The 26,270-nt window shown below is 44.9% G+C and overlaps 1 protein-coding gene across 1 annotated transcript; it reads right to left on the bottom strand.

The window, feature by feature from the left end:
- Positions 1–310: 310 nt before the first annotated feature.
- On the bottom strand, positions 311–26,270 carry CMTR1 (cap methyltransferase 1). The gene is made up of 24 exons (XM_068676564.1): positions 26,085–26,270; positions 25,829–25,963; positions 22,197–22,327; positions 20,135–20,293; positions 18,710–18,802; positions 17,914–17,985; positions 17,198–17,292; positions 17,021–17,093; positions 16,616–16,814; positions 14,755–14,873; positions 14,423–14,519; positions 13,060–13,192; positions 12,312–12,491; positions 11,853–11,909; positions 11,032–11,089; positions 10,317–10,385; positions 9,983–10,114; positions 9,342–9,464; positions 8,520–8,611; positions 7,772–7,840; positions 6,324–6,371; positions 5,670–5,782; positions 5,021–5,129; positions 311–3,274 (listed from the first exon to the last, which is right to left on the bottom strand). The coding sequence occupies exons 2-24, from the start codon at positions 25,956–25,958 to the stop codon at positions 3,142–3,144; spliced, it is 2,484 nt and encodes an 827-aa protein (XP_068532665.1). The 5' UTR covers positions 25,959–25,963; positions 26,085–26,270; the 3' UTR covers positions 311–3,141.

The raw sequence follows: 26,270 nt of genomic DNA, 5'->3' as shown, positions 1-26,270 counted from the left end.
TCCTTCCCCTGTTTTGGGATCCCGCTGTCTCCCATTTCCCTGCTGGCACCCTCTCCATCACGGTGAGGCTGGATGGGGTTAGGTACTCAGATGTGTCTGGTTGGCAAGGTCTGAGCTTTAGATTACTGCACTGCTGTGGCCTGGAAGCTGCCTGAGTATTTGGTTGCAAGCTTGAGGAAGCGCTTGTCAGGAAGGTCTTTAGGAGAACAGGACTGCCTTCAGAGTTTGAACTCTGCAAGGCGCTTCTGTCTCCGTGCGAACGCAAACTGCTGGCCCAGATTTTGTGGGAAACAAAGTAAATAAGCACTGCTGTGAACTAAAGGGGCTGTATTGGTAAGAGAGACAACAAAAGCAGAGAAATCAACACAAAATGATACACAGCCTAATAACAACACATTGTGCAATTAATGTACATCAACATTCCCTTCAGCAAGACCTTCCTCACCCCCCTTCCCAATGTAATCCCTCCAAATTCACCCTGCAGCAAGCAGCACGGCGCCTCACGCCTGCCTTCTTGGAGGGGGACTCAGAATCATGGTTCAGTGCATCAAAAAATAAAAATAAAAGCAAATTAAAACCGGGAGGAACCAGAGGCAACAGGGCAAAGAGGAAGTAGCCATTCATAAAAGGCAGCCTGGAGCTGTTGAGATTTCCTTTGCACCCTCTGAGGCCTCCAAGCTCCGCAGCACACTTCCTAGTCACCCTTCTGCCCGCCAGCCCCCAGGGGAGAGCAGAGCCCTGAGTGGAGTTTGGAACACTCAGCAGAGGGAGCAGCACGCTTTGCTGGCATCAGAACAGCCTCAAGGCTGTCTACAGAAACACCAGACCTCAAATTACTGATTTAAAAAGCCAACTGCACACAGGTCTGCAAACCACGCAGTTGGAGGTGTGTTTTGTTTTTTTTTCTAGCCCCCAGGGAAAGTTCCTCATCCCTCGTGGAAGTGCCTTTGCCAGAGCAAACTGCCGGTGACAGAGCTCTCGTTCTTCACGGGGGGAAGCCTACCCTTCCTCTCCTTTATATTTTGCCTCTGCTTGAGAACAGAGGGCAGCTACAGGTCATCCACAGGACCCCGTGACAACGTGCAGCCCCTCAACTGTTCCAGCAGACCTGTGTCTGAGGGTTAACGACAACCACATGGAAGAACCTTTTACCCACATCATTTTAGGCTGGAGCTTGACAAAATATGGAATCACTGCCCTGCACAGCATTCAGAGCTACCTATCCATAACCCATCCACGCCCTACCTTTGCCTCCAGTTTCCCCAGAGCAGCAGCCCAGCTCCTGTGCTGCTCCCCTACTGAGGGCTGGGGTTCTCCAGATACCAAGCCTGCACCCGAATTTGTCTGGTGCAAGGAGCTGGAGCTGTTCCGTTCGTTTACACCAAACTGCAGAGAAATAAAACATGGGCGCATGGAAATGACATGCTTGTGAAGACACGGAAGTGCTCCAAGCTCAGAGAGCGTGGCCTACTTGTAGGATGACGTTCACTGCATGCTGAGAAGGAGGACAAAACCTATACGTGACGCTGGACCTTGTAGGGTAGGTGAAAGTGGGACTTCCACAACGTGCCGCCCTTGTGACGGCCTCTTCGGGAGGGGTGCAGGGCACCCATGCACTGATAAACCTGCAGATGAGAACTTGCATGTCTTACTACATAAAGCTTTGTCAAATCCTACATACAATTTTTTGGGGGAAAAATAAGAATCTAAGCAACTGCTGTAGTCCCAAGAAGAACTACAGCTTTCTTTAAGGCACAGTTCAGACAACCCATAAATCAGTTTCCTCCCTACTGCCGGTCTGTGTTCAGAAGCAAACAAAAAAGGGGGGGAACTGCTTAGCTAAAAGCAGTCAGCTGCGAGTTACCTTCTGATCTACATGGAAGACCTGGCAAAAGCCCGATGGAAGCCAGAACTGAAGGTAAATCATGCAACAGAAGACAACTTTGAGCCCAGCATAAAAACACGTTGAGAAGTCTGCTGACACACAAATTTCATGCTGAGAGCGTCACAGCTCTGTGCCTTCACCCCAGGTGTAGCGCAAGGGCCAGGTGAGACTTGGAGGGTGTCAAAGCCTGCTCTAGAACGGAATTCGGGTATCCTTTCCAGAGGAACAGTCAGGGGACAGATTTCTTCCTATTAACCAACGTGGTCAAAGTCAAGATTTCTCTTCGCCGAAGCCCTGGGTTTCCTAACAAAGTCCTATGCTCCCATCGTTTCCTGTACAGACCCCCAGCATTGCAAACTTCCTTTGTCTTCCCTCCCACGTCCGCTCTCCTTCCTGAAGATTTGGGTCATGCTGTTGAGTACCGAGACCCAAAGCACCTTGGGCTCAGAAGTACCGTGAGGCAGACGCTCACAAGTTAACCCCAGGCTGCTGCCTCGGGATCAGTCACTGACCTGGAAAGGGGGGGAAATCCTTTTCACAGCAACTTGTAGAGGTCTGAGAAACCCGTGGCACCAGAACATCAAGTCGGTGCCAGGAAGTCCAGTCATCACCCGCGCTGGCTCCTGCCCAGTGGGACACCACCACACCAGGATTGCCGATGGCCGGCCAAGTGCCTCGACAGCAGAAATGTCAGAGATACCAAGGAGAATATGTCCTTGCACCCCAAAGCTAGCATCCCCCCAGGAATTACCACCCTCCACGGGGTAGCGAAGGCCCCTCATGAGGCCAAGGAGCTGGACAGCTGCCAGGAACAAGGCAGGGCTGCTTCAGCCCAGCCCTGCCGCCTTCCTCTGCTCCTTTTCCCACTGCCAGGGAAGCACAAGCCTGGAGAGCCCCGACACGCACAGAGCTCCACAAACCTCGCTGAATATTTTTTGCACAGGAGCAAAGAAAGCTGCCAGCCCCTTGGCCTCATGCACGCAGCAGGTCAAGACAAAAGGGCGTTAGGCCTCGACTCCAGGAGGCACCATAGGTGCTCCAGCAGCAGGCACGCTGCCTGGGTCACGCTCCTATATACACTGCCAAGGGAGAGCCTTGTCCTGAGCCTTCTGCGTAGCGCCTCCTGGTTACATCTCCTCCAGGGAATCGGCTCTGGAGAGGACCAGGATAGCTGTGGAGTCGCCCCAGTCTTGTCAGTCCCTGAAGAATCCAAGCTGGGCTCAGCCCCACCCGGTGCCCCTCGAGAGGGCAGGGGGTTAGGGGTAGTGTGCTTGGATGAAAGACAGGACATCCTCCTTTGACAGCTTCTCTGGATCTTGCCTTTTCTGAGAGTCGTGCACTTTGACACCTTCCCCCCACTCCCAGAAGAGGCGGCTGTAATGGCAGACGCTGTGGACAGAGAAGAGAGCAAGATTAGTATGGCAGAAGAGGGGAAGGAAAACCCTGCCACCATCTTAGCCACAAAGTGCACTACAGACACAGCTGCTCTTGTGCTGGGAGCCACACAGAGGTACTCTATCTAAGGGGTGCCTTAGAGAAAGGCCAGTACATCCATTCACTCATCTTACAAGCTTTATGGCCCATAATGTACAGGAACTTCCTAGCCTAAGAGATTTCCATGGAAGCAAACTTATTAATTCTAACTTCACTCAAGGCTCAGTTTGGTATTTGCTGGAAGGAGGCAGATCATTAGGGAAAACCTCCCTCCCTTCCCTCCACAAGTTTTTCGGAGGATGAAACTGTCATTGCAGGCAATGGAAAGGCCTTAATGAAGAATTTAGAAAGTCTGCCAGCAGAAGCAAGTAGTCTAATCACTCACTGCGAACCTACTAGAATCAGTAATAGCTGTCCTATAGAGCTTTGCAAATGAGCAGCACTTCGTGCTGTACAAAAGCAGCTATGATCATCCCTTCCTTCCCCCTGTGTGAAATAACCAAGCTCTACTCGGCTGCTGAGAGTTCCGGTCCTACAACGCCATCTCTCACTCCATCCATCAAGCACAGTCCTCCCTCCCTGCATCAGCACAGTCCCAGCCATAATGAAAACAGAGCTGCTAATTACTGCCGACACAGCAGCCTTTGGTTTTGAACAAGTACTGACACCATATTCATAGCTTATTTAGTGCTCCTGTTCTAACAAAGCAGTACTAGCACAGCGACAGGAGCACATGTCAATGGCTAATTACAGACACGTTAGTGCTCACTAACCACAACACAACACTTCCCCTCTGGAGTCCTACACAAGAGCTCCAAGTCCTCAGCCTTTCATAAAGGTTCATACTGGCCTATTTCTGAGTGCTCAGGCAGAACTAACCCCATCTTGAGGCCTGGAGGGGAAAAAAAATCACCAGGTGCCTCTGCTTTCACAGTTTTAAGCCCCTTCTCCTATTTAGCTGGTTAAAGGAAGCTTAAAGATTATGAGTGCAAGTGAAAAGTAGGTAAGGAGATTCAAAGAATCAGGAGCACTTTTTCACGTCAAGCTCTCACTCAGAGGCAGTCCTTGGTAGTGGAGAGTATCTCTTGAGACCACCAGAGGGCAAAGAGTGCAGAACACCTCCACCCACAAGCCCTGACGTACCACAGACAGAATCTGCTGTACTTAAAGGCTGCCTTGGCCTAGTACCCAATGGATACAGGTGGCATTCAGCACCCCCAGTGTTAACAACAGTCCAATGACAATCCTTTCCCAAGGGGATACCGCTTTTCTCTTACTCTCCCATTAAACAACCTCTGGCTACCTAAAACTTATACCAGAGTTTGGGCTAAACTAACTGGGACTGACTTTTAAATTAGCAACTTTCAGCAAAGGATCTGAGCGTTCAGAGATGTAACAAACTGCAGTTGCAGGACTCCCTGTGCACAGCGAGGTTCACTCACTCACAGTGTGCTGTGGATGTGAGAATATTTATGTTACTCATAGCAATAAACAGCAAAAGCAACAACTCCAGATCAGCAGTTTCCTAAATCTGTGAGGTATCAGTTTATGCAGCACACCCTGCTGGTGGCTGAGCTGTGCTTGCAGTGCAAACAACTGCAAAAAAACAGCAGAGCACACCTGAACTCCCTTCCAAACATCCAGATGCAGCTACACCTTTCCACAGCATCAGCTCTGGCAATTGCCACGGCTAGTACTCACTGAAAGGGCGCGATGGATTCAGAAGGGAGGTCATATGTTGCTTGCTTGGTCATCTTGTTGAAGAAGAATTTCCTCTTCGAGTTTTTGCTGTATGCCATTGTCCAGGGATCTTGCAGAAAAGCATCACAGGGATTAGATCAGAAATGGAATGAGGATAAAAGCGTGGTATAAATGCATACATAGTGCAAGCAGGGGCAAGGAATCTGTAACAGTGATTCTTCTCTTACTCCTTTTCCTCCCTCAAGACCACCTGCCTCCCAAACTTTTGCATTCACTGAGAAAATCCCATTCTCCCTGCATTTAAAAATTGACATTCCAAACAGGATATTTCCATGTACTTTTACTCTGGAAAATATCTTCTTGGTAAACAATTATAATCTTAAAAAAAAAAAAAAAAAAAAAAAGGCAGTCCTGTAAATAAAATGATTTACCCACACAACAGATCAAACTGCAGCTGAATAAACTGTCACAGAAACACCCTGAACCTTTTCCCAACCTAAGCTATGTTCACTACAACAGTGAATCTCTAGCCATTGGAACACTGCCATTCACTTTTTACAGAGTTACAGCAGGAGTGAGCCTAATCAATTACTTTTTACTTGAAGGCACAGAGGAAAAAAATGAAGAGCAAGGGACTCTCTCTTCCTACCATTCACAGTCCGTACGATGTAGAGTCCTGTGGGTACAAAGTGCCGGTCATCCCTGCCTGTGTAGGACAGCCGGGGTATGCCCCCTGAGCTCTTGATGACTTTCATCTCTAACCTAAATGTAGAGAGAAGACAGTGATACATATTGCTAAACACAGCTAAACACACACGTTTCTTCCTTCTTTGCCCTCTTGCACACAATATGACACCCGCACACCCCTTCCAGAGCGTCACAGTGAAAATATGACAGGAGAAATTGCCACATCCCTGGAAAATCCCATCTCTTGCTTCCCCTGCATGGCTAGAAAAAACTGCCAGAGCTGTCTAGATCAGGTAGCAAATCTAGTGTTGGAATGAAGGATCTGTCATCTACCACACTGAATCCAAATGGGGTTCCCATTTCAGGTACAAACTCTTAAATCTTTCAAGCCACTGCACAAATACTCAAGTGCACTTGCTGCTCCTACCTCTGCAAAGCTCACTGGCCAAGTCTGTGGCATTAAAGCTCAGCGGCATGATTCAAGAGCTTTACAAGATCTTTCTCCAGGACTCCTCAAGCACAGACCAGCACATCCCTCCCATTCCTCTGCTGTCATGCATTGGTGGCTGACAGTCTCCATAGGCCCTGAAATGTCTCATTTCAGCCAGCCACTTACCTCACAAAAATTTTCTCCATCTCTTCCAATCTGTACACTTCTTTCACTCTGGGGGGGAAAGAAGAAACAAGACAAAAATGTGATTAAAAAAATAAAAAATTAAACCGTCCTCTTTTTCTGTCCCAGCTGTAAGAATCAACAACAGTTCATTCTGTACAGCATGAGGTGGCTAAGCACGACTAAGGTTCACCTTTCTCCTCAATCTTATGCTTTATTTCTCCTGGCTTGAAAAAATGTGGCATCTGCTTTCTCACAGATGGGTTGCTGTAAGCAACATACAAGTGTCCTCACTGCTAAGGAAGCTGTACATTTTTACCCCAGGCTCAGTATACAGAAGAGGAAGAATTGTGAAAGTCAGGTGCTTTTGTTTTCCCATGAGGTAAATTCACCAAGGTCAGCCCCAGGCAGGTTCTGGCTTCAGCGTGCTGGCCTTGCAGTAAAAATAAACTGAAAGATCTTCACTGTTATCCTGAGGGACACCAAAAAACTCGCTAGCCACCTTGAGGTAAAAACAGTTTTGTTTTTTTAATCAGTAAAGATGATTTGGAATCATCATCTTGTTACGTCAAGCTGCTTTTGTGTTTTGTTTTTCTGTTCTGAGATGAAGACAAATCACAAAGTTTCAAAAGCATTGCCTCTGATCAGACATCCCAACCACCTGTTTCACACATGCTGCTATAATCATCAGGCTTCAAACAGCACAGTTTGAACACTTTTTCATGAGAGCAAAGAACCCTTCTACGACCCATTTCTACAGCCCTTCTTGCTTCATCTTCAGCTCTTGCCAATGCTTCGGGCTCCTCCAGAAATTGTGACTGTCCTGAGTTTGAGTTCCCATTCGTCTATCATCAAGCAGAACATCCTCTTTCCTGTACTCCAGCCTCTCCTGCAATATCACGGCACTTCTAGCTAGACTGAAAGCCTTCTGAGACAGAAGCTGTTTTGTCCACAATATGTATCTGATACCCAGCACAACAACACTCTCGTGATCTGCTATAGCAAAATTAATGAAATCGAAAGTCAGGAGGCAACCAAAGCTTTGTTAGAAACTTTCTTGACATTGTAACGAAAACCTCCTCCTCAGGCTAACCATCTGGAGATTGCAGACACTGATCAACATTGCATTTATCTAACAGTCAGCTTCTCTGTACCTCTGCTGACCCTTCAGGGCAGACAAGAACATAAAAGACTGCAATAAGCTAGCTGTGCGATAGACATCAGCACACATCTGAGACCAGCGCTGGCCAGTCCACCTATGATGAAAGCATGAACGTCTGATGTGTGAGAGGAGGGCACAAATTCTCTACTATCAACCTCACCCCAGATATTGAAAGGACTTACAGCCTCTTTCCAGTGAGACCCAACTATGAATTTCACCTTAAAGTCCTTCATCCTCGAACACAGCAAAACCAAAGCCTGCAAGGCTGAGGGAAAGAGGAGTCACTCACCGGATCGGGTTCATATCTGGCCGGCTAGGTTTGGAAACAGCTTTGACAAACTTCTCCGCCAGTTGAATCCTGAACAAAAACAGAAAGAGAATCCTGCAATTGAGCTAGATCTCTGGTGCACCAGGAAGGTAACAGTTTCAGCTGAATAACCAACTAGACACTACAGTGCTTGCAGATTGCCTCCACTGCTTGCCAAATGGGCACTTGAGAAACAGTTTTTCACCACACCCTCACAGTTCAGTGCCCAGTGATACTGACTATTATGGATACTGACCCATATCCGTGCGGAATGAGTCTCCATAGCCTCCTCTACAAGCCCGTGTGTTGCTGAACACATTGATGCCTAAATAGGCAAGCAAGACTAGGAGAGACATCATGCCCCTTAGGAAGGAAACAGAGGGTCCTTCCTTCTCCCTGAGCCACTTATCAGTGATGCTCATGTATATTCCCAGGGTGCTCAGTTTATCCATGCTGTGCCTGGCTCACTCCAGACTAAGAATGGAGCTAGACCTGCCCTCACACACAGAGACAGTACAGGCAGAGAAGGATACACCCACATCACTTCGAGGTGGTTCAGTCACAGTTCATCACAACAACAGTGTTTCAGCTGAATGTTGAATGCACCTGGGTGCATTTAGCAATTCAGCTGAATGCACTTGTCTCCCCGTGCTCAGCATTCTGCCATTAGTGTGAACGTTTCTCAGTCACACTGACATACAAGAAAGAAACTTCTCTAGAGCCTACATACCTCTGGTTGAAATGCTGGTTTCGGACATCATTGCCATTCAGCACCAAGACATCGAGGATGTGGATAGCGCTGATTTTTCGCTGTGCTTTCCCCTGCAGAAAGTAATACATAAACTTACTACTCGGACTGTCAGTTGCTATTTCAGCTTCATTTTGTAGCTTTTCTTTCCCTTTTTTTTTTTTTTTTTTGGCAATGCATCATTCTCTTCCAGCAAGAGAACACCTTTCCAGATACTAGAAGCATGTCAATTCCCTGCAGCTCATTGTACAGTAACATGCCAGCCTCCAAGAACCGGCATATCTCACCTACACAGCTGTCTCAAGGGAGGGAGAGAAAGCAGGACCACAGCTACCATCACCAGCTCTCTGGCACAATAGTGCCTCATCAGGTAGCACAGCACAGAGCCCAGCGTACTACAGCATCCTCATTTGAGGTGCCAGAGGACAGCTGCACCCCCAGGCAGCAACACCTCACGTTGTGAATATACCTCAAGGATCTTTTTCCAAGGCCTGCGATCACTGCTGCACAGTTATGTACCCAAAGAGCCACAGAACAGATTAAGTCTCGGTGGCAGTGTCACCTGCTGCTGCATGCAGGCCAACAGCATATCAGGGTTTCAAAACAATGTTAAAAGCTCATCTCTCTAGCACTGGACAGAAAGAAGGAACTTAATCTAAAATAGTTTCTCTAAAGATCAAACGGAAAAAAAAAGCCTCATGCCTGGCACAAATGGAACATTTATTCTGCAGTATCTTACAGAGAATAAGTGAAACTGCTCATTATATCTGCAGCCACTTAACAGGAGAAAGAATAGCTTCCTACCTCTCCTTTCAGCTCGTGAACAATCTCCACAGAGAGAAGGGTATCTCGTGGCAGCTCAGTTTTCAAATCCAGTTTTGTCCAGCGGTCTGACTGGCGACCATCCCATGTGTAGATCTGTGATTTCTGTGTAGAGAAGGCAGAGTCAGATTCACCCAAGGCCTCATGAGAGTAGGGGTGGAAGAGAGACCTCTGACCAGCTCCAGAGCATCCCTCAAAGAATCTTTTTGTACTAGGCCATCACAAGCAGTTTCTTTGTAGGGAATTTTAAGGAAGAACCTTGATATCTCTACATCAAAAGAACAAAAACACCGTTTCTCATCGGTCATTAACTTTTCATACCTATATAACGAACCAGAAATAGGACACCTTTAAAAGGACAGTGAAAGTAATTAGAGACACTAGCAAGAGTATGGGTCTCTGTGTTGGCTGGAATTACAAAAACAGGGTTAATTACAGTGAAAAGTAGTGAAGTCAGCAGAAAGAACCATAAAATAACTAGCAGCATTCAGGACTGCCGATAAGAATCCTTCCTGGCCTTTGGGGACAGGAAAGAATGGGATGAACCTGCAAGGCAAAATAGCAACACTGAAATGAACCAGCAGAACTCCCAGATGTGAAGTCTGACTGTTCTCAGGACTTACCCCTAGCCCCAAGAGGAACTTCTGCTCACTTCCAGCCACCATACACCGGTAATCCAACACTTGGCGGATTTTTTCCAGTGTACTGGAATTCAGAGGAGTGGGTTTGTAACTAAAGGTATCGATGTCCGTGCCCTAAAGAGTAATGTATACAAAAGGCAAGTTAGACACACAACAACAGATATTTTTTTATTGCATTTACCTATCAATAGATAGGTAAATTTCTCCATAACACAATAATCCAGGACTTCTTACTCTCTTAATTCCTGCAGGGAAAAGACCTATTTATACAAAAGAACTCAGAAGAAGCAGAAGCAGCTTCTAGGTAAAGTCTTACCTGGATCAACTCAAAGAACTTGGACTTGGGATCTGAAGATGAAGGAGCAACACGGGCCTGATCAGGAATCTGAAGGAAAAATCAAACAATTGATAATAAATGTTATTCTTCTGCGTGTCTACATGAACCTTTCTGGTTTCAATACATGACAGAACCTCTTGCCCCCTGAAACTCCTGCTCTTGGGACTTCAGTTGCTGGAGAGCTCATCTAGCAAAGAAAAGGTCTCACATGTTTTTCAAATTTAATGTAGGTATACTGTGTCACTGTGTCTCATAGGAAACTCTGAGGCAGCTTCAGAAAGTTTCAGGCTAAATCTTTGATTTCACCCACGTTTCAATGAAACACTGCCATATATGACCTCACTACAGTCAAATACTCAGGAAAGAAAAAGCGCAGACTCATAAAACAAGACCCTTTGGAGAGCTCTACTGCATGAAAACCACTAGGTGCTGAGTTCACTCTGTATGCCATCAAACATTGTCAACTGCAGCAAAGCAGAGGAATCAGATGCCTGCTCAGTTAAGCCATACGCATAACCTACAAGCATCATCCTATTTGCTTACATGAAAAGCTTCAAATCATCTCTGACCTTCCCCCAGGACAACATATTAAGCCTCTGGTTAGAAAGCTTATCTGTACTCTGGCTCCATCCTTATTTCATCACAGCAAGGATTTTGTCACCTTTACCATCTCCCTGCTTCGCAGCTTACTTACCCCCCATAGCTGGAGACACTCCTTTCGGATTTCAGCCTGCCGTGGCTCGATCAGCGTCCTCAAGAGCAAAGAAGCAGACTATTAGAATGGTGAAACCTCCTTGCTCTCATAGCATTAGCATATCCCAGCCCCATCACATTCACATCTTTCATTGTCAGGCTTGGGAATGACAAACACACAGTGGTCTTCACCAGGTTACACTCATAAGAGAATCCTGCTTCCCTCCCCACACAAAAAACAGTGTTAATGTTAGGATTCGTTCTTCAACAAAGATTTCTGGCTCTCAGGCTCACTCAGCTTTCTGTTGTGTGATCTCTGAGTGACACCTGAACAGAAAAGTCACGTCAGCTATACGTTTCAATAGCTTTAGGGTTTCTTTTTACTTGAGAAATTCATGTCCCATGCTTTAGTTTACTCTAGGTACATAACTTAGATGTTCTGATTCACCCCTGAAAAATTAAGAATCATGCCCATCTTAGCCAGCTGCTGTAGAATTGAACACACCAGCCAGGATGGTACGTCCACACCCCTGCTAAGAAGCAGGCCCACGTGTGTTAATCAGAAGGCACGCAGTGCATGGTAGCCTTCTCAATAAGGGTGACAGACCATCAGCCTTCAGGACTCCTGCAGCTACCCACACTTTTCTGCAAGCAACTCAAAGCAGAGACAAACTGAGCTACCTAAAAGCACTATTAATTTCCCTGGTTCTAAAGGCCAAGGAAAGTAGCAGCTCAAATTAAGAACGCATTAAAGAAGGGCAATGCAATTGATTTATGGTAGGTTAGTTCAACCCGCACTGAAAGCCAGAGGAATATACTCACGTGTCTTGAACAAAGGCACGAATTTTAGCCAGCGCCTTTATCTGAACTTTGCAGTGGCTAAAAGAGATGGAAAATTTCAGTCAGGGAGCAAGTTTATCTACACCAAGATCTAACTACATGGAAGATTACTGGGACAACAGGCAGAAGCCTGACTGATCCTCAAAGAGAATCATTGATTCATGCTGACACTGATCCAAAGTGACAAGAAGTCCACCTGCAAGAATTAGGCACTATCCTTCCTTTCCAGTCTACATAGGAGGATGGTACACAGCAGCCAAACAGTCACTAACAGTAATAACCTCTCTCTGCATAGGGTCCCTCTGCTCTGCTAAGCCTCTTGGAGCAAAAGCAGAGCAGTATAGCAGCATCAACAAGCCTCTCCATGAGTAGCTTGCAACTGAAAACCATTTTGGCTGACCTGCCTACAGCCAGCAGCCCTCCTTGCCCACAGGCACTCACTTTTCGTTGGACTGCACAATGTAATCATAGAAATCCTGGTCCCCTTTGATCACGTTCAGCGGGACAACGAGATTCACATCCACATCGGAGTTGCGCAGCTGGTTGAGTCTGATGTTCACCATGAAGAGGTAGTCCCGCACGTCCTCAGTCCCTAGCTTCAATCCTTTGCATATCACGTACCTGCAGAGCAGAGCAATCATTTGGGTTGTCCTTTCCACACAGCCAGCTTTCCTGCCATGCTCCCGTTGTCAGGACAGGATCCCAAATCCCAGGAATTCTTTCCCCCAGACAGCCCCAAGAAGGTGAAATCTCACTTATCACGAAGTCGTGATGTGTCAGTTCCCACTTTCCAAAAAAATTGGGAAATTCAACCTTGTTCAAAAATGCTGCAGATCTCCCTGAAGTAGTAAATCAATTCTGCTAAACTTGACAGGTACAATAACACACATAATATGCTCTGGCTTCACTGGAACCTCAGTTGATTCATGCAAAACAGCGTTACATACTCAGTTCCACTACTTCTCTCTCCAGAAGGAATTCAGAGAGGCAATGAAAAGCAAGTGTACTTTGGCAAACATCTTCTTTACCTTGTCAAACATCACAATTTAGTAGGCATCTAAAACATTTTCTCCTCCAAAGCAGTTGCCAACTGCGTGAGGTCACAGAGATTCCATTTGCCTAAATTCATCTACCGCTGAATTTAGAGGACGGGTTTTCTGTAGTAATCCCTCATGCTGAAGAATCTCACCTCTCCGAGTTAGCAGGCCGGCTTGTCACAGGTTTAAAGATGCAGACTCGCTCAAAGCAGCAATACAGCAGATAAACAAGCCCCACACTGAATGGAGTAAACAGGTCAAAGGTTTTGCAGACAAAATGTCCTCCTGGAGCAGAGAGAGGAAGCACAGTGACACCAGCAGATTATAAAGAAACAAGGAGATACCAGGCACCTCAATAATCTTCTCTTCTGCAGAAACAGTAAGTGGTTTTGTACAATTAAACAGTATCTAAAACACTTTCCAAGGAGTAGGCCAATGTGGCTCCATGAACCATCTTCTCCGTATCGCTACAGCAAAGGGAAAAGCAGTTTTCTGACCAGGATCAAATCAGTATTTGTGCTTTCTCAACAGCAAACCTTCTACTCACTCCCTAGCCTCCCTTCCCAGGCCTAAATTATGCCCCTATGGCACTGCAGCATGCTACGGAAAAGCCTCAACAGAAGAGCAGCTCCATTATGCACAACAAGAAGTTTCAGGCTGGAAGAATGAACTAATTGATGTTACCTGAACAGAATAGCTTGTCATCTAGAAAGAAAAGCATATACGCCATGCTTTGCCTTTGAACAACTTTTCCAACTAGCCTAAACAAGAAGCAGTCAGTCTGGCAGAGTTATGTCTACTTAGAGAGGGAAGACTTAAGGAAGGTTCCTCCTTACACCATATCACATTCAAGACTCCTGCTAAGCAGATCATTGCCTCAAGTACTTCTGAACCCAGGACACAAGATAAATGACAATGGGATAAGCATTTCTATCTTCTGCTCTTGCATGTCCATGCCAAATGCTAACTAAATTCTGCAGAAGAGAGGAACCATCAAAACCAGATACAGCTGTAACGTCCATCACTTGGCAGTAATGGGTTATAGCTAGAACACCATTAGGCATCAGCTGGTTTTGATCAGAGATGGCAGATTTAAAGGAGAAAAGCCACAAACTAGAGGGAAGGATGAACTAGATTAGTACCACTCTGTTCCAGCCAGCCTGCTAGAATGATCAGAAAGCAGCTGGGCCAGCTGATACCATAAAGCTCAGATATACTATCCAGTTACCACACTGTGACCTTAGCCCAAGACAGCTACATAACATATTGTAAGAGACTTAAACTAATGCATTTTACTTCCTGCTCATAATAAAAAGAAAAACAGACATAGATAGCCTAAGTTTTCTGCCCCAGTTCTCTTAGCTTTGTGACAACCGTCTTGGAATGAATGCAGACACACTCAATCCTGTGCAGCAGAGCAGACTTTGTGCCATGTTAATAAACTTCTACAGCATCCTTCTGCAATGTCACCCACACCTGCCAGAAGGTGGAAGATGATTAACAGACAGAACGTACCTGTCCGGACGATGGACAGCGCTGTAAGAAACTGACAAAGCATCAGCTGTTTGCTTAGGATTTCTTGCAGATTCTCCTGACCCTCCACAGAGAAGCCCTGCAAAGCATATAGCACGTGATTAGCATCTCCATAAATCTGTTGCTCAAGCAAACAATTCTGTACAGTTAAATCATGATTTAATTTTTTTAAAAAACACTGCCACCAGGAATTTTAATGACAGCCTTAATGAATTTCATGTTTTAAGTGCAGACACATCAAATACCATATGCAGACTGTGGTACCAGGTACCAGTTTGGGTCATTAGTACAAGAAGAAAAAGAAAGGGACCAACCCCATCAGCCATTAAGAAATGCACTCCCTTGTGGTCAGTATTGTCCAAAACAAAATTCCGAAAAGCAGTAATGTTCTCTGGGCGAGTAATGTCTCCGTCTCCATCAATCCCTCCTTCTCCTAAGGGGAAAGGAAGAGACGATTACTAACGTGTTTGCAAAGATCAGTACAAAAGATCAGTACAAACAGGTGATCTATTGGATGCAATTAACATTTAGTCAGAAACTACACAGACCTCAATAAGTGACTAAGCATTAATATATTCCCTAGCTCACCACCAAAGATGGCTGTTAATTTAGAAAAACTATTTAGCTTCTGTGGTCATGGCTAAACAAAGCCGTACAATAACCACGCTCCAAAGATGACTTGTATATTAGCCACAACAAATGACAAATCACTCGCTGCCCTCCTCTGAGTCAGGAACTGACTGCATTACAACGTAATATTCTCACCCAAATAGAAATGACAAGTAGCTGAAACCACTAAAAACATAAGATTCAATCCCATTGCACAGCTCACCTGTTAGTAACATGCTTTTTACAGCAAAGGCAAAACAATTCACATGGTGCTTTGGAAACCTTCTACAAACAATTAGTATAATTCTAAAGAAACATAACCACCTACTTCCAAACACAACGTAATTTGGAGTTAAGAAAAACAGCCCCAAAAATTGTTCACATGCAAACAGGTTTATAAAGAGAAGGAAAAAGGAAATTCCTATTTGTTTGCATGAAGGCCTGTAATTTTCCCATAAGGCTCTTTAAAGAGAGCCTCCTTGTCCCTCAGGCTAGTGTTTTAGAAAGCTCATCTAAGCTGTGTCCTAGAGGTTACTAACTCTGACTTCAGAGAAGCCTGAACTTCTAGTTGGCATTACTCCCTATAAATCTTCTAAAACTACAGCTTGTATTAACTGAACAACTGCAAGACTAGAAAACAGCAGAGATCAGGATGCACGACAGCACTTTGATAACCAAATTCCTCGTCAATCTCCCTGTCAGTAAGCAAAGTGACACTAGGATTTGTTACTATTCTTCAAAGCACAAATATCACAGCAATCTGCTTCCTTCCCGTCACTGGAAGAGAGTTGTATACATCTCCCTAGATTTTATAGGGCAACAGACAGAAAGGGAATCAAGAAAATGCATCAAAGTCATTGGGTTATTCATTTCTCTAGGTATCTCTTTCTCTCCATAAAAGCACTAGTGAGTTATGAAGATCCAAATGCTGCAGGCATTAGAACAAGGCATTTGTCTGCCCTGCTGCCCTTGCCACGAATGTTCTCTTTAACATATCTAATCCTGAAGCACTAGCCATTCTCTAAGAGTTCGTGGTTAGGTGTCAAAAGTGGCAGACATCAAGAGTCACAGTGGTGGCAGGATAAAGAAAAACCTGCCAGTGGAAAATCAAACTGGCTACCATCTCTACAGGACAGTCACACTTGAGTTTCCTTTACACGGCCTGAAATAAGCAGCAGGAAGACGATCAGTCCTTGTATCTCCCCTTCCTACTCCGTGAGCCTACACAGATAGCGTGTTTCAGAATTACATCAGTCAAGTGGAACTATTGTCAAGCCACCTTAAAGCACTCTGCACTTCTCAGATAAGCTCAAGTACAAAGGATTCTAACAGGACACACATCTTCCTGGCAGAATGGAAATAAGTGCAGAAACGTGACTTGATATGCAAGCTCACCGATCTCAACCCTGTTCTCAGATGACAGCCCACTTCTACTTTGCAAAGTGGTTCTCTAGAAACAGGCTTCTCTAAGATCTCCACGCTGGTACAAATGCCAGCTGCGCTCCTGACGCAGAAGCTGGAGCACAAGCAAAAACATCAGGTAACATTCATGCGGGCACTACATACCGTAGTAAGGTTCAAAGAGCTCACTGGAAGCAGAATAGAAGTCCTCCAGCTTAAAATCATTTGGTCCTTTCAAGGTCATGCCAAATCCTTTCGCGTGCCACTTCCGCCTCCACAAGACGTATTCGGAGAAGCCCCCAGGACCAGCACACACATCAGCAAAGTAGAGCAGCTCTGCATCTCGCTCCTTTATCAAGGGCCTCTGCAAAAGGAAACTGAGGAAATTCTACTCACCCAGTAACAGCTCCCCTCAGGTAAACCACACACACCATCAACTGCACTACTCAGCCAGAGAAATGTCTTTCAAGCATCTGTTTTCCCAGCCAGTATCCTAAGGATTCTCCATTCCCTCCACCTTCTCCACTCTGACAAAGCACAGCTGTTTGAAAATTAAAGAGAGGCCCTCACCCCATGGAAGTCCTTCGGGTTTGTAAACATGTAGTCAAAGACATGGTCCATGTTTGCCATCTTCATTGCAGCTCTGTGAATACATAAATAGGGACCTATTAAGTTTCAATCTGGACTCCCATGGCTGAAAGTGGACATAAATGGGAAAGAGGCTGCATAACCAGATGTTCTGCAGACCTGTTCAGAAAGAAGACTCCACGGATCATCTCATAGGGGTTGGATCTTGTTCGGGCTCTACGCATTTCTTCGCCATCCAGCTCGTCAAACACGCTCTGCACAAACAGAAATAAAACCAACCTGGACTTGACATAGGCTCAAGAGATAGGTAAGCATAAGCATTTCCCATCCTCAAGCTTCTCACTCCTTAGAGTGCTCTATGAATTTTCTTCTGTCACATAATAAGCACTCTTCTTCTAAGCCACCCCAACTGTTCATCAAATTTAGTGACATTGAAGAATTCTGTACTGATAGCTCCAGAGCCTGATAACATGGTTACCCACCTCAAAAGCAGTCACAGCTGAAGGTATTTCTCTCACAGATACACACACACACACTGCAATTCATAAGAGTATGATCAGATCTAGGAAGAAACATGTAACACGAGAAAAGAAAGGGAGTTTGGGTCCTTAGCTCTTTCAAGTCTAGAGCCTTTCAGTTGGACTAACCCAGAAAGGAACACCACTGATTTTGTTCATCCCTTTGAAGGCTGAGGTACAAAACAGATTGACAAACAGGCAGTAGCAACCAGGATTCTAGGTCACACCAGTGGCACAGAGGTGACAGAAGTTGTTCTGAGCTCCTGCCAATCACCAGTCATTTACTCAACCCTTTCAATTATTTATTTTATTTGCTTCCCCCCAAACTTCCACTCTTCTCTAAGGAGCAGCACTCACCTTGCACCGCAGGACATTACGTAAAAGCTCTTCGCTACAGAATTCTGTTTCATCTTCAATCACCATCTTCCTCTGGAGGAGGATGAGAACGCACAACAGTTAGCAAATATGGCAACACGAACTTGTGAAGGATGAAGTCAGTCAGCCACATTCTAGGTGGAATCAGCAGGAGTGCAGCTAGAGGAACAATTCTCTCCTATTCTGCATCTTCAGACCACACACCAATACTTTATCCAGCTTAGCACTCCCCAGTACAAGGCGGATACTGTCATACTGGAGCAAGCCCAGCAAATAGGCCACCAAGATGACAAGGGTGCAAAAGTATCTGACGTATAACAGACTGATAGAAAAGCTTGTTCAGAATGGAGACAGCAAAGGCAAGATCCTATTCCTATCTACATCTACCTAAATAGAGAAATAGGGAATAGAGAAAGTGAACCTCAGCTCTTCTCAGAGATGCACAGTGATAGGACAAGAAACAACGGACACAAACTGCAGCGCAATAAATGCCCATTAGCTATACGGATAGTTTTGGTAATTGGGTTATCAAACACTGAAGCAGATGTTCAAACCGGTTGTGAGATTTTTTTGTACTTGGAAATATTCAGAACTCAGCCCAACAAGGCCCTGAGAAACCTGATCTAGCTGGATGTGCTCGAAGCAGAGAGCTGCAGGAGCAGTCTCCAGAGGCTTCCTCCAGGCTAGATTTTCTACAACTCTTTGACAAGGCAATTGGTTCAGGCTGAGCATTCCCACATCTTCTTAGGCTGGTAAGTACTGGGATCTAAAAAACTACCTTCCCCACAGTCATCCACTCCTTCAGCTCCTGGGCATCGGGGATTTCCGTGGTACACTCAAGGCACCAGTCCACCTCCTCGTAGGCGCTGGGCTGCAAAAACAAAACATAGGAAGAGTCAAGTACGATTTTGCTAGTAAAATATAACTACCAGTTGCTCCCAAAAGGTTTGCAACCAATCCTACCATAGGGGGTTATGCCATGACTTTAGGGCCATATAGTTTTTCCTCCTTGCCTAAAATACATTTCATTTCATCAGATTAAAAAAAAAAAAAAAAAGTAGTACTAGTCTCTCATCTGATAAACAACCAATAAAGCTAAAGCCTAGTACTCTCAAGGTACATTTTAGAGACGTTGCAAAGGAGACAGTTGACAAAAAAAAAAAAAAACTTCCTGATGGTGTTTTACACATCCATTCACACAGTTCCTTCTGAAAGACTCCCTCATTCCATGACTTAATTCAGGATGTAAACATTTCCTTCTGCTGTTGGGAAGAAATTGTTATGGCACTAAAGGCCAGAGTGATGTCACTCTTTTACAAAGCGAGGCTGTTAAGATCTACTCACCTTCTTACATTTGTTATAGCAGCATCATCCACAAGAGCAAAGCATAGGTAAGAATTGCTGTGAGATGCAGAAACACGGTGAAGAACGAGCCCTAAGCCAACAAGCCTACAGAACAGATTTCAGATTCCTGGCTCTGGAGGAATAACCCCTGCTATTATTTCCAGTTGCTGAAAACTACACTAGGAAAGGAGAACCAAGTGCAATAAAGCACACCATGTCAGTCAATAGCACTGCTGCCCTTCACTAACAATGACTGTGACCTTCTTGCTCAGCCTCTGCTTGACCAGCTCCTTAGGATTCAGTGTTCCGTTTGTTGTTTGTGTGTTATTTATTTCTTTTTCTCTTGAAAACAAGGATACAGCAGCTGTTTTGTATCAAATAACACCAGTACTGGGCTTTAATTTCTTGACAACACAAACTTCTACTTTCCAATTTTCTTCCCTGTTGAAGAGCTTGTCAAGAGACAGGAATAAAACATCACAGCATTTTAGATAGGACTGCTAAACACACCCGGAAAAATACTTACAAAAAAGCCACCTACGCAGGTACGAAGAACAATGACATACAACATAAAAAGGGTAAATTCAAAACAGCTTGATAGCAGCTTCCCATCACATTCTCTACTACAAGCTCAGAAACAAATCACACAAATCACAGCAACACTCCACCTGAAAGATTTGGTGCCAGACCATTAATAAATGTGACATCAAACAACTTTTGACGTGCTTTGTCAAGGGACAAAGTTGGGCCTGGGTCTACCACTTGACAGCAGCAGTTACATCAGCACTCAAAAAACGTTCCCAGAGGACAAATCCTGAACACAGCAATGGAAAAGGGATTCAAAACAGTAAATACTTACCTCTGGCTCATCCTGCCAATCAATATTCAGCTCCCCATCAAATCCTTTGAGGGTCAGCCCAAAGCCTCTCCTTCCCTTCTGATTGGAGGCCTCAACAATATCCTTCCTGCCTTGGCCGTATTTTCCAAGACCTTCTCCTTCCCGAAAGCCCATCTTGGCCTATAAAGAAAACAAAGGGAGCACACTGAGGCAAGTAGATTTGAATTTATGTAGCTACTGGGATTAAAGACTAGCCCAGAAAAGAGCCATCACACTGAAGTGACTTGGAGCCACTGAGAACTTTAATCCCAGTTGTGGCTTTCAAGAGTTAATACTGAGTTCACTCCACTGAGGCAGGAAGGTAAAAAAAAAAAAATGGATCTAAAGAATGATGTTTGAAAAGAGAACAAATTAGAAAAATTTAGGAAAAGACTGCTCCAAGGGAGAAGTAGCAAGAAGCCAGGACACATCCACCACTACATTCAGTGGGTTTTTAAATTCATAAATCAAAAGATGCTGGCATGAGGGAAAAACATCATGTTGTTGTAATATTATTTGTTGAGAATATGCAGTCACACACATTGCAAGCATCAGTTAAAATTCACCTAACACCCAGAGGAGGGATGCAAGACACACTGCTCCTGAAACACACTCCTTTTTTTTTTTTTTTTTTGAACTGAAGGGATGACGTTCATTAATTGCTACTTTAACAGCTTTTCTATTTATTATTTTTAGCAGTAAGAGAACAAAAAAAAAAAGCATGAATGTAGCCAATTTTACTCCCTCCAATATTTATCCACAGAACAATAAGTAAATGACAGACTTAAGAACTTTCGCTTGGATGAATAAATCATCCATATGCTCCCTCCTGTGAAAAGCAACAAAGACGCTGCTTGTTATCAACCTGTATGAGAAGCAACACAATATCCATCAGTTTTTATACAGAGGTACATGGAGTTTACCCATTGCCTTTGCTACCTGGAAAGGCAGTCCTTGAAATATGTACATCCAATGTGACAGCCACGGAGCCTGCAATACATCAGTTCTGAACGTCTAGTAATGAAGAACTATTTTCCTTTTACTTACCTAACCAGCATGGAAAGACTGCTGACCCCCACTCCTCTGAGAGCAGCACAGCACAAAGGGAGACCTGAGTTCAGTCCTCCTTCAAATCCTAGACCTCCTGTCACATTTCAAGTCATACATAACTCTGCCTCATCTTTCCTGCTGCCCCTGGCGATAACATTTTTGTTTTTCTTGTCAGGAATAGCAATGCTCTCAGGATTAGGATGCTCACAATACCACAGTGATGAATTTTGCATCGGGAAACATCTCTAACAGCACAGACTCTAGGAAACTTCTCTACAACCTACTATTGCCTTTAAACCCAGAAAAAACTTGCCATATTTGGGACTACCATGACAAAAAGAGTCTACAATTTTCTTAAAACTTCCTAGAAATTCTTTCTTCCCCTTGCTAACACTCTGTAATGAAGGGGTTGATGATCATCTTCAAAGTTTAGCTGTCACAGTTACTGTAATTCACAACTCCATGTGTTTCTAAGAAACTTCTGGCCCTACATAAACCAGAGCAACACTGCTTGAAAGAAATACCTTAACAATTACGGTAATAATTCTGCAAGGGCAGCCCAGCCAACTGCCAAGACCAAAAGGAATTAATGTCAATCCTACAATTTGTAAAGGCCTTTCTTACAGGGCATCTGCTACATCTGTTAACTCAACCATACATAATTGCAAAATAACACAAGGCAGGACTCTCTTTTTCTAGCTCAGCAAACTGCCTGAACCAGAAGTCTTTCTCTTCACATTCACCTCACTGCTCCAAGGCCTGGAACATTAATCCCCCCCCCCTTTTTTTTTTTTTTTTAAAAAAAAAAAAAAGCCAAATCCCCATCTACAAATCTCTCTCAGCCTCCCCCAGCTGCTTATTAGCTGGATCAAACAGAGAACCTCACTATAATGATGATCAAAATCACAGTGAAAAAATCTCAGAACAGACTGAGGTCTTCTCAGTTTGCTCTCATCAGATCTCGATAGTTTGGACCAAACCTCTTTTGACCTACCATGAGCTTTTGGGAGACACTGTTGTACATTGAGTAGCGGGATGAAGTACCCTCCACAAGAGAGTCTTGTTTGAAGACTGGTCTTTTTTCATCACTCTCACTCTCAGACCCACTGCTGCTACTGGAAGACTCTGAAAACAAGAAAAGCAAGAGAAATTAATACCAAAAAAAATAAAAAAGAGGAAAAGCAAGACATCAAGTAATCACATCAAGAGCTATACGCAGTGTGACTCATTAAATCCTCTCAACGAACACTGAGTCTGACAGCACACTTCAGAAACTCAAACGTGTTACAGGAAGCACTCAGGTGCAACATATAATACCACATGGAACCAACACTTGGTTATCAACCCTTTTGTCTCAGGATTGCACACCACCTCTCTCAGATGATGGATGCCACATACCCCAAAGGGCCTGGCAAACCCTGTGCCAGCAGCACAACAGGCCACGGCATGACCACAATAGTACATTGTACTGTGTCTGAGCTTTACAATAATCCTAGACAGTCCAGAGCTTCCCTCCTGAGGGTAAATGGAAGTTTCTGACACCTTGATAACACAGTGTTAGATTCTCCTCATTTCCCTACCTAATTACAGAGGCACGTGCAACCCTGGCTTGAACAAAAATCAAGTACACAGACATCTACAAAATGGCCAATAATGCAGAAAGACAGAGCTGCATCCTTTTTAGCACCCCACAAGAAACTTCAGCTGACTCCATCACCCGCCTCAGCAGCGAAAGCCCCAAGTTCACTACCAAAAAAGACCATTTTTCACCTCTAGAGAAGTTTACCAATGCATACAAATCCATGCAAAAGAACGTCAATCTAATTTAAAAAAAAAAATGACCAAGGTTCAAAGAAGAAGTTAAAGAAGTCAATGAACCAATCAAGGCAGAAATGGAACACCACACACAGCACACACCCAATTTTTGTCACCTGAAAGCCACCTAAAACTGATGCAGCTGAACCTCTGTGAGCACCAAACTTTGGGCTCTGCCCACGCCCAGATCTACCCTGGGACCTATTTGGCCTAAGAAGCTAGGCCTGGATGAGCTATATAGTGCTTTGCTTGAGATGCCCAAACATATTTCCTCTGAGTGTAGCTGGGATCTGGGCAGGAATCAGGTGGTAGGCATGTCACAGCTGTCTCAGACTGCCCTGCAGGTGAGTAGGGAGGGAGGCCCTACAACCCAGGGAGTTCTCCCCCTTTTCCTGTGGTGTGATCACAATGAGGATGAAGCAACGGCTTCATCCTTCCTGAAATTTGTCTAGCACCAGCAGTGGGGCAGGCCATAAAGACTACTGGAGCAGCAAACCACAAGTATAGCCACGCTCTTCATTGCATCTCTGCCTCTCAAGCCTCCCTTGTTCGCAGAGGTCTAGTAATCACCCTGTACTTCTTTGCACGACTACAGGTTGAAATATACCTAACTTGCCATGAGATAATGCAGAAAATTGCTGTTAATAAAGTTTTTAATAGAGTTTACCTTTTCTTGTTTATCATTTAAAAAGAAATTAGGTAGCTGCACATGTTTAAAGCGTGGCATAACCTAGAAAGGACTGAATTCTTCTTAAATTTGTTCTGATATAAGAAAAAAACACAATATTCCTCTCCCAACTCACAGATCTCTATTTTCCTGCTATGGATAACAGAGCATCAGTGGAGTAACAGGAAACAACTGGAAAATTAGCAAAGGTCATTACAACAGGTCAGAAAGTGAGAGACCGCAGTGAAATACGCAGCTGTAGTTAAAACTGTTTCAATGTGTGTTCAACCCCTGCAGCTGAACTATCACTCTTTAAGATAACTTCTGTACTAGAGCTGACAGTACCAACCTTTGAAACTTCCAGCTCAAGACAAAGAAAGCTATGACACAGCATGTTTGCAATATTACATGCCCATCTTGCTTTCCAAGCATCTGTCATAAAAGCTACATTTCCCTTTCCTTCGCCAAGTTCTTAGAGATGAACTAGATCAAAAAGGATTTTACTTTAGGAACAGTTAGTGCTTCCTGCTTCTCCGGTCCACAGCTTCAATTGTCTTTAATGCCTGCTTTTGAGCTGTTTTTTATTATTATCATTTTTTGTTTTCCAGGTCTCATGATGTGCCTCAAACACAATACCCATTACAAAACCTCAAGAAAGTTCCTTCACAACTCTTCTTACTTTTAACATTCACTAGGCCATGATCAGTAAATACATACATCTCAAAACACTTCTCTCTTCCAACTTATTTTTTTCCATCTGAAACCACAATGGGAGTAACAGACTGCCAAGCATTTAAACCTATCCAGAATGTCTTCCTTGAACTGCATTGACTTGTTCCATAAAGTTTCACAGCCTATCCTGACCCATAACTGAACTCAATAATAAAAAGAAAAAAAAAATTGTTTGAATTTTTCAGCCTAAATCCTGCATTCAATTCCTGATAGTCTCTATCCTAACTCCGACACCCTACAACTCTACCTCCTCATTCACCTCTGGTCTTGCAAGACATACAAACACCATACCCTGTCACTACACCTACTCCCAAACTGACCATTCATCTTCCATACACATTCCCTTCTGTTTTCACAAGAGGAAGGCTTCTTTCTGTGCTCAGGCCCTCTTTCGCTAATACTACGACCAAGGGAAATCCCAAGACCGAGAAGCAGCAGGCACATGTATGAGGCAACATGAAGTACCATTGCCCTGGGAGAGTTTAAAGCGCTCTGCAATAGGGATAGCAATTGTGTAGGGCACCCTCTTCATCTTTGGAATACTCCAAGTGAGAAAGCAAACTCCAACAAACAAACAAAACAAAACAAAAAAAAAGCAGGCAATTGAGTTAACTCCAAAGCAGTTTTTCTTCCTGAAACCAAATACCTGTAAGCTTCCACAGCTTACAACAGCAACAACAAAAAATCACACTGAACCAGCAAAAAAGATGGAGCTACAACACAAGAGCCCCAGCCTAACATACCCTTTCTATATGTCTCAATTTCTTCCATCTGCTAAAAATGAGGCAGTAATATTGGTGTGGGTTTTTTTGGTTTACCTTTTTTTTTTTTTTTTAATACAATGAGGCATTGTCATAGAATTATCTAGTTGGAAAAGACCTTCAAGATCATCAAGTGTTACCATCAACCTGACCTAATGAGTCTCATCACTAAGCCATGTCTCTTAGTGCCCTGTCCACATATCTCTTAAACACCTCCAACATGCAATCATTATGGTTGGGAAAGCCCTCCAAGATCATCTGGTCCAACCATTCCCCTACCAACAGTATCACCCACTAAACCATGTCCCCCAGCACCACGTCCAACCTTTCCTTAAACACCTCCAGGGACGGTGACTCCACCACCTCCCTGGGCAACCCATCCCAATGCCTGGCTGCTCTTTCTGAGAATAAATTTCTCTTTAAATTAAATAAGTCAGTCTTAATTAAGAATCTCCTAAACAGCACCACGTTCTGGTACTGTACAGACCCTTAGTGCTGAAAGTTTCCAAACCAGAAGTAGCACCTGAGCCTGAGGAGGCTAATGCTGTCCACACACAGCCAGAACTGCACAGCTTTGGGGCATGCAATTCTCATCCACCTCCACCTTCTACGCCTCACGGACGAGGATTTAGACCCAGGCAGGGCCCCCACCTTGCGTGGTGTGATTGCTGAGCTGCGCCTCATCGTCCGAGGTGGAGCTGAGGGTCAGCCCCAGGTCCTCCACCTTCTTCTTCTGCTTCGCCTGCGGGCTGCCGAAGCCAGGCTCGCTCCTCCTCTTCATCTCGCCTGCAAGAAGCGGGTCACAGCCGCTCAGCACCACACAGACCCCCCCCAGCCCCTCAGCCACCCCCACACCCACCTCCACCCCAAACCCCGACCCCCCCGGGGCTCCCCCGCAGCCCCTCACCGCCAAACCCCGAAGGGCGAGCAGCCAGCCCCAGCGGGACAGCGAGCAGCGAGGCCTCGGCTCCTCCTCCGTGCAGCCGGGGGGGGCTCCGGCCGCTGCCCCCCGGCCCCCTCCGCCTGCCCCCGGTCCCCTGCGGCCGCTCCCGGCCCCGCCGCTTTCGTTTCTCGTTTCCCCGCTCGCCCCCGC

This window comes from Anas acuta, chromosome 3, assembly GCF_963932015.1.
Source record: "Anas acuta chromosome 3, bAnaAcu1.1, whole genome shotgun sequence".
Taxonomy (NCBI): Eukaryota; Metazoa; Chordata; class Aves; order Anseriformes; family Anatidae; genus Anas; species Anas acuta.
This window is presented reverse-complemented; position numbering and strand designations above follow the sequence as displayed.

Coding starts and splice junctions, on each gene's coding strand:
- CMTR1 (XM_068676564.1), bottom strand. CDS start 25,958: ATGAAGAGGAGGAGCGAGCCTGGCTTCGGCAGCCCGCAGGCGAAGCAG. Junction 17,094..17,197: donor GGAGTCTTCTTTCTGAACAG/GTCTGCAGAACA, acceptor ATGTATTCACAG/AGCTGCAATGAAGATGGCAA. Junction 5,783..6,323: donor ATGGAGAAAATTTTTGTGAG/GTAAGTGGCTGG, acceptor CTCTACATTTAG/GTTAGAGATGAAAGTCATCA.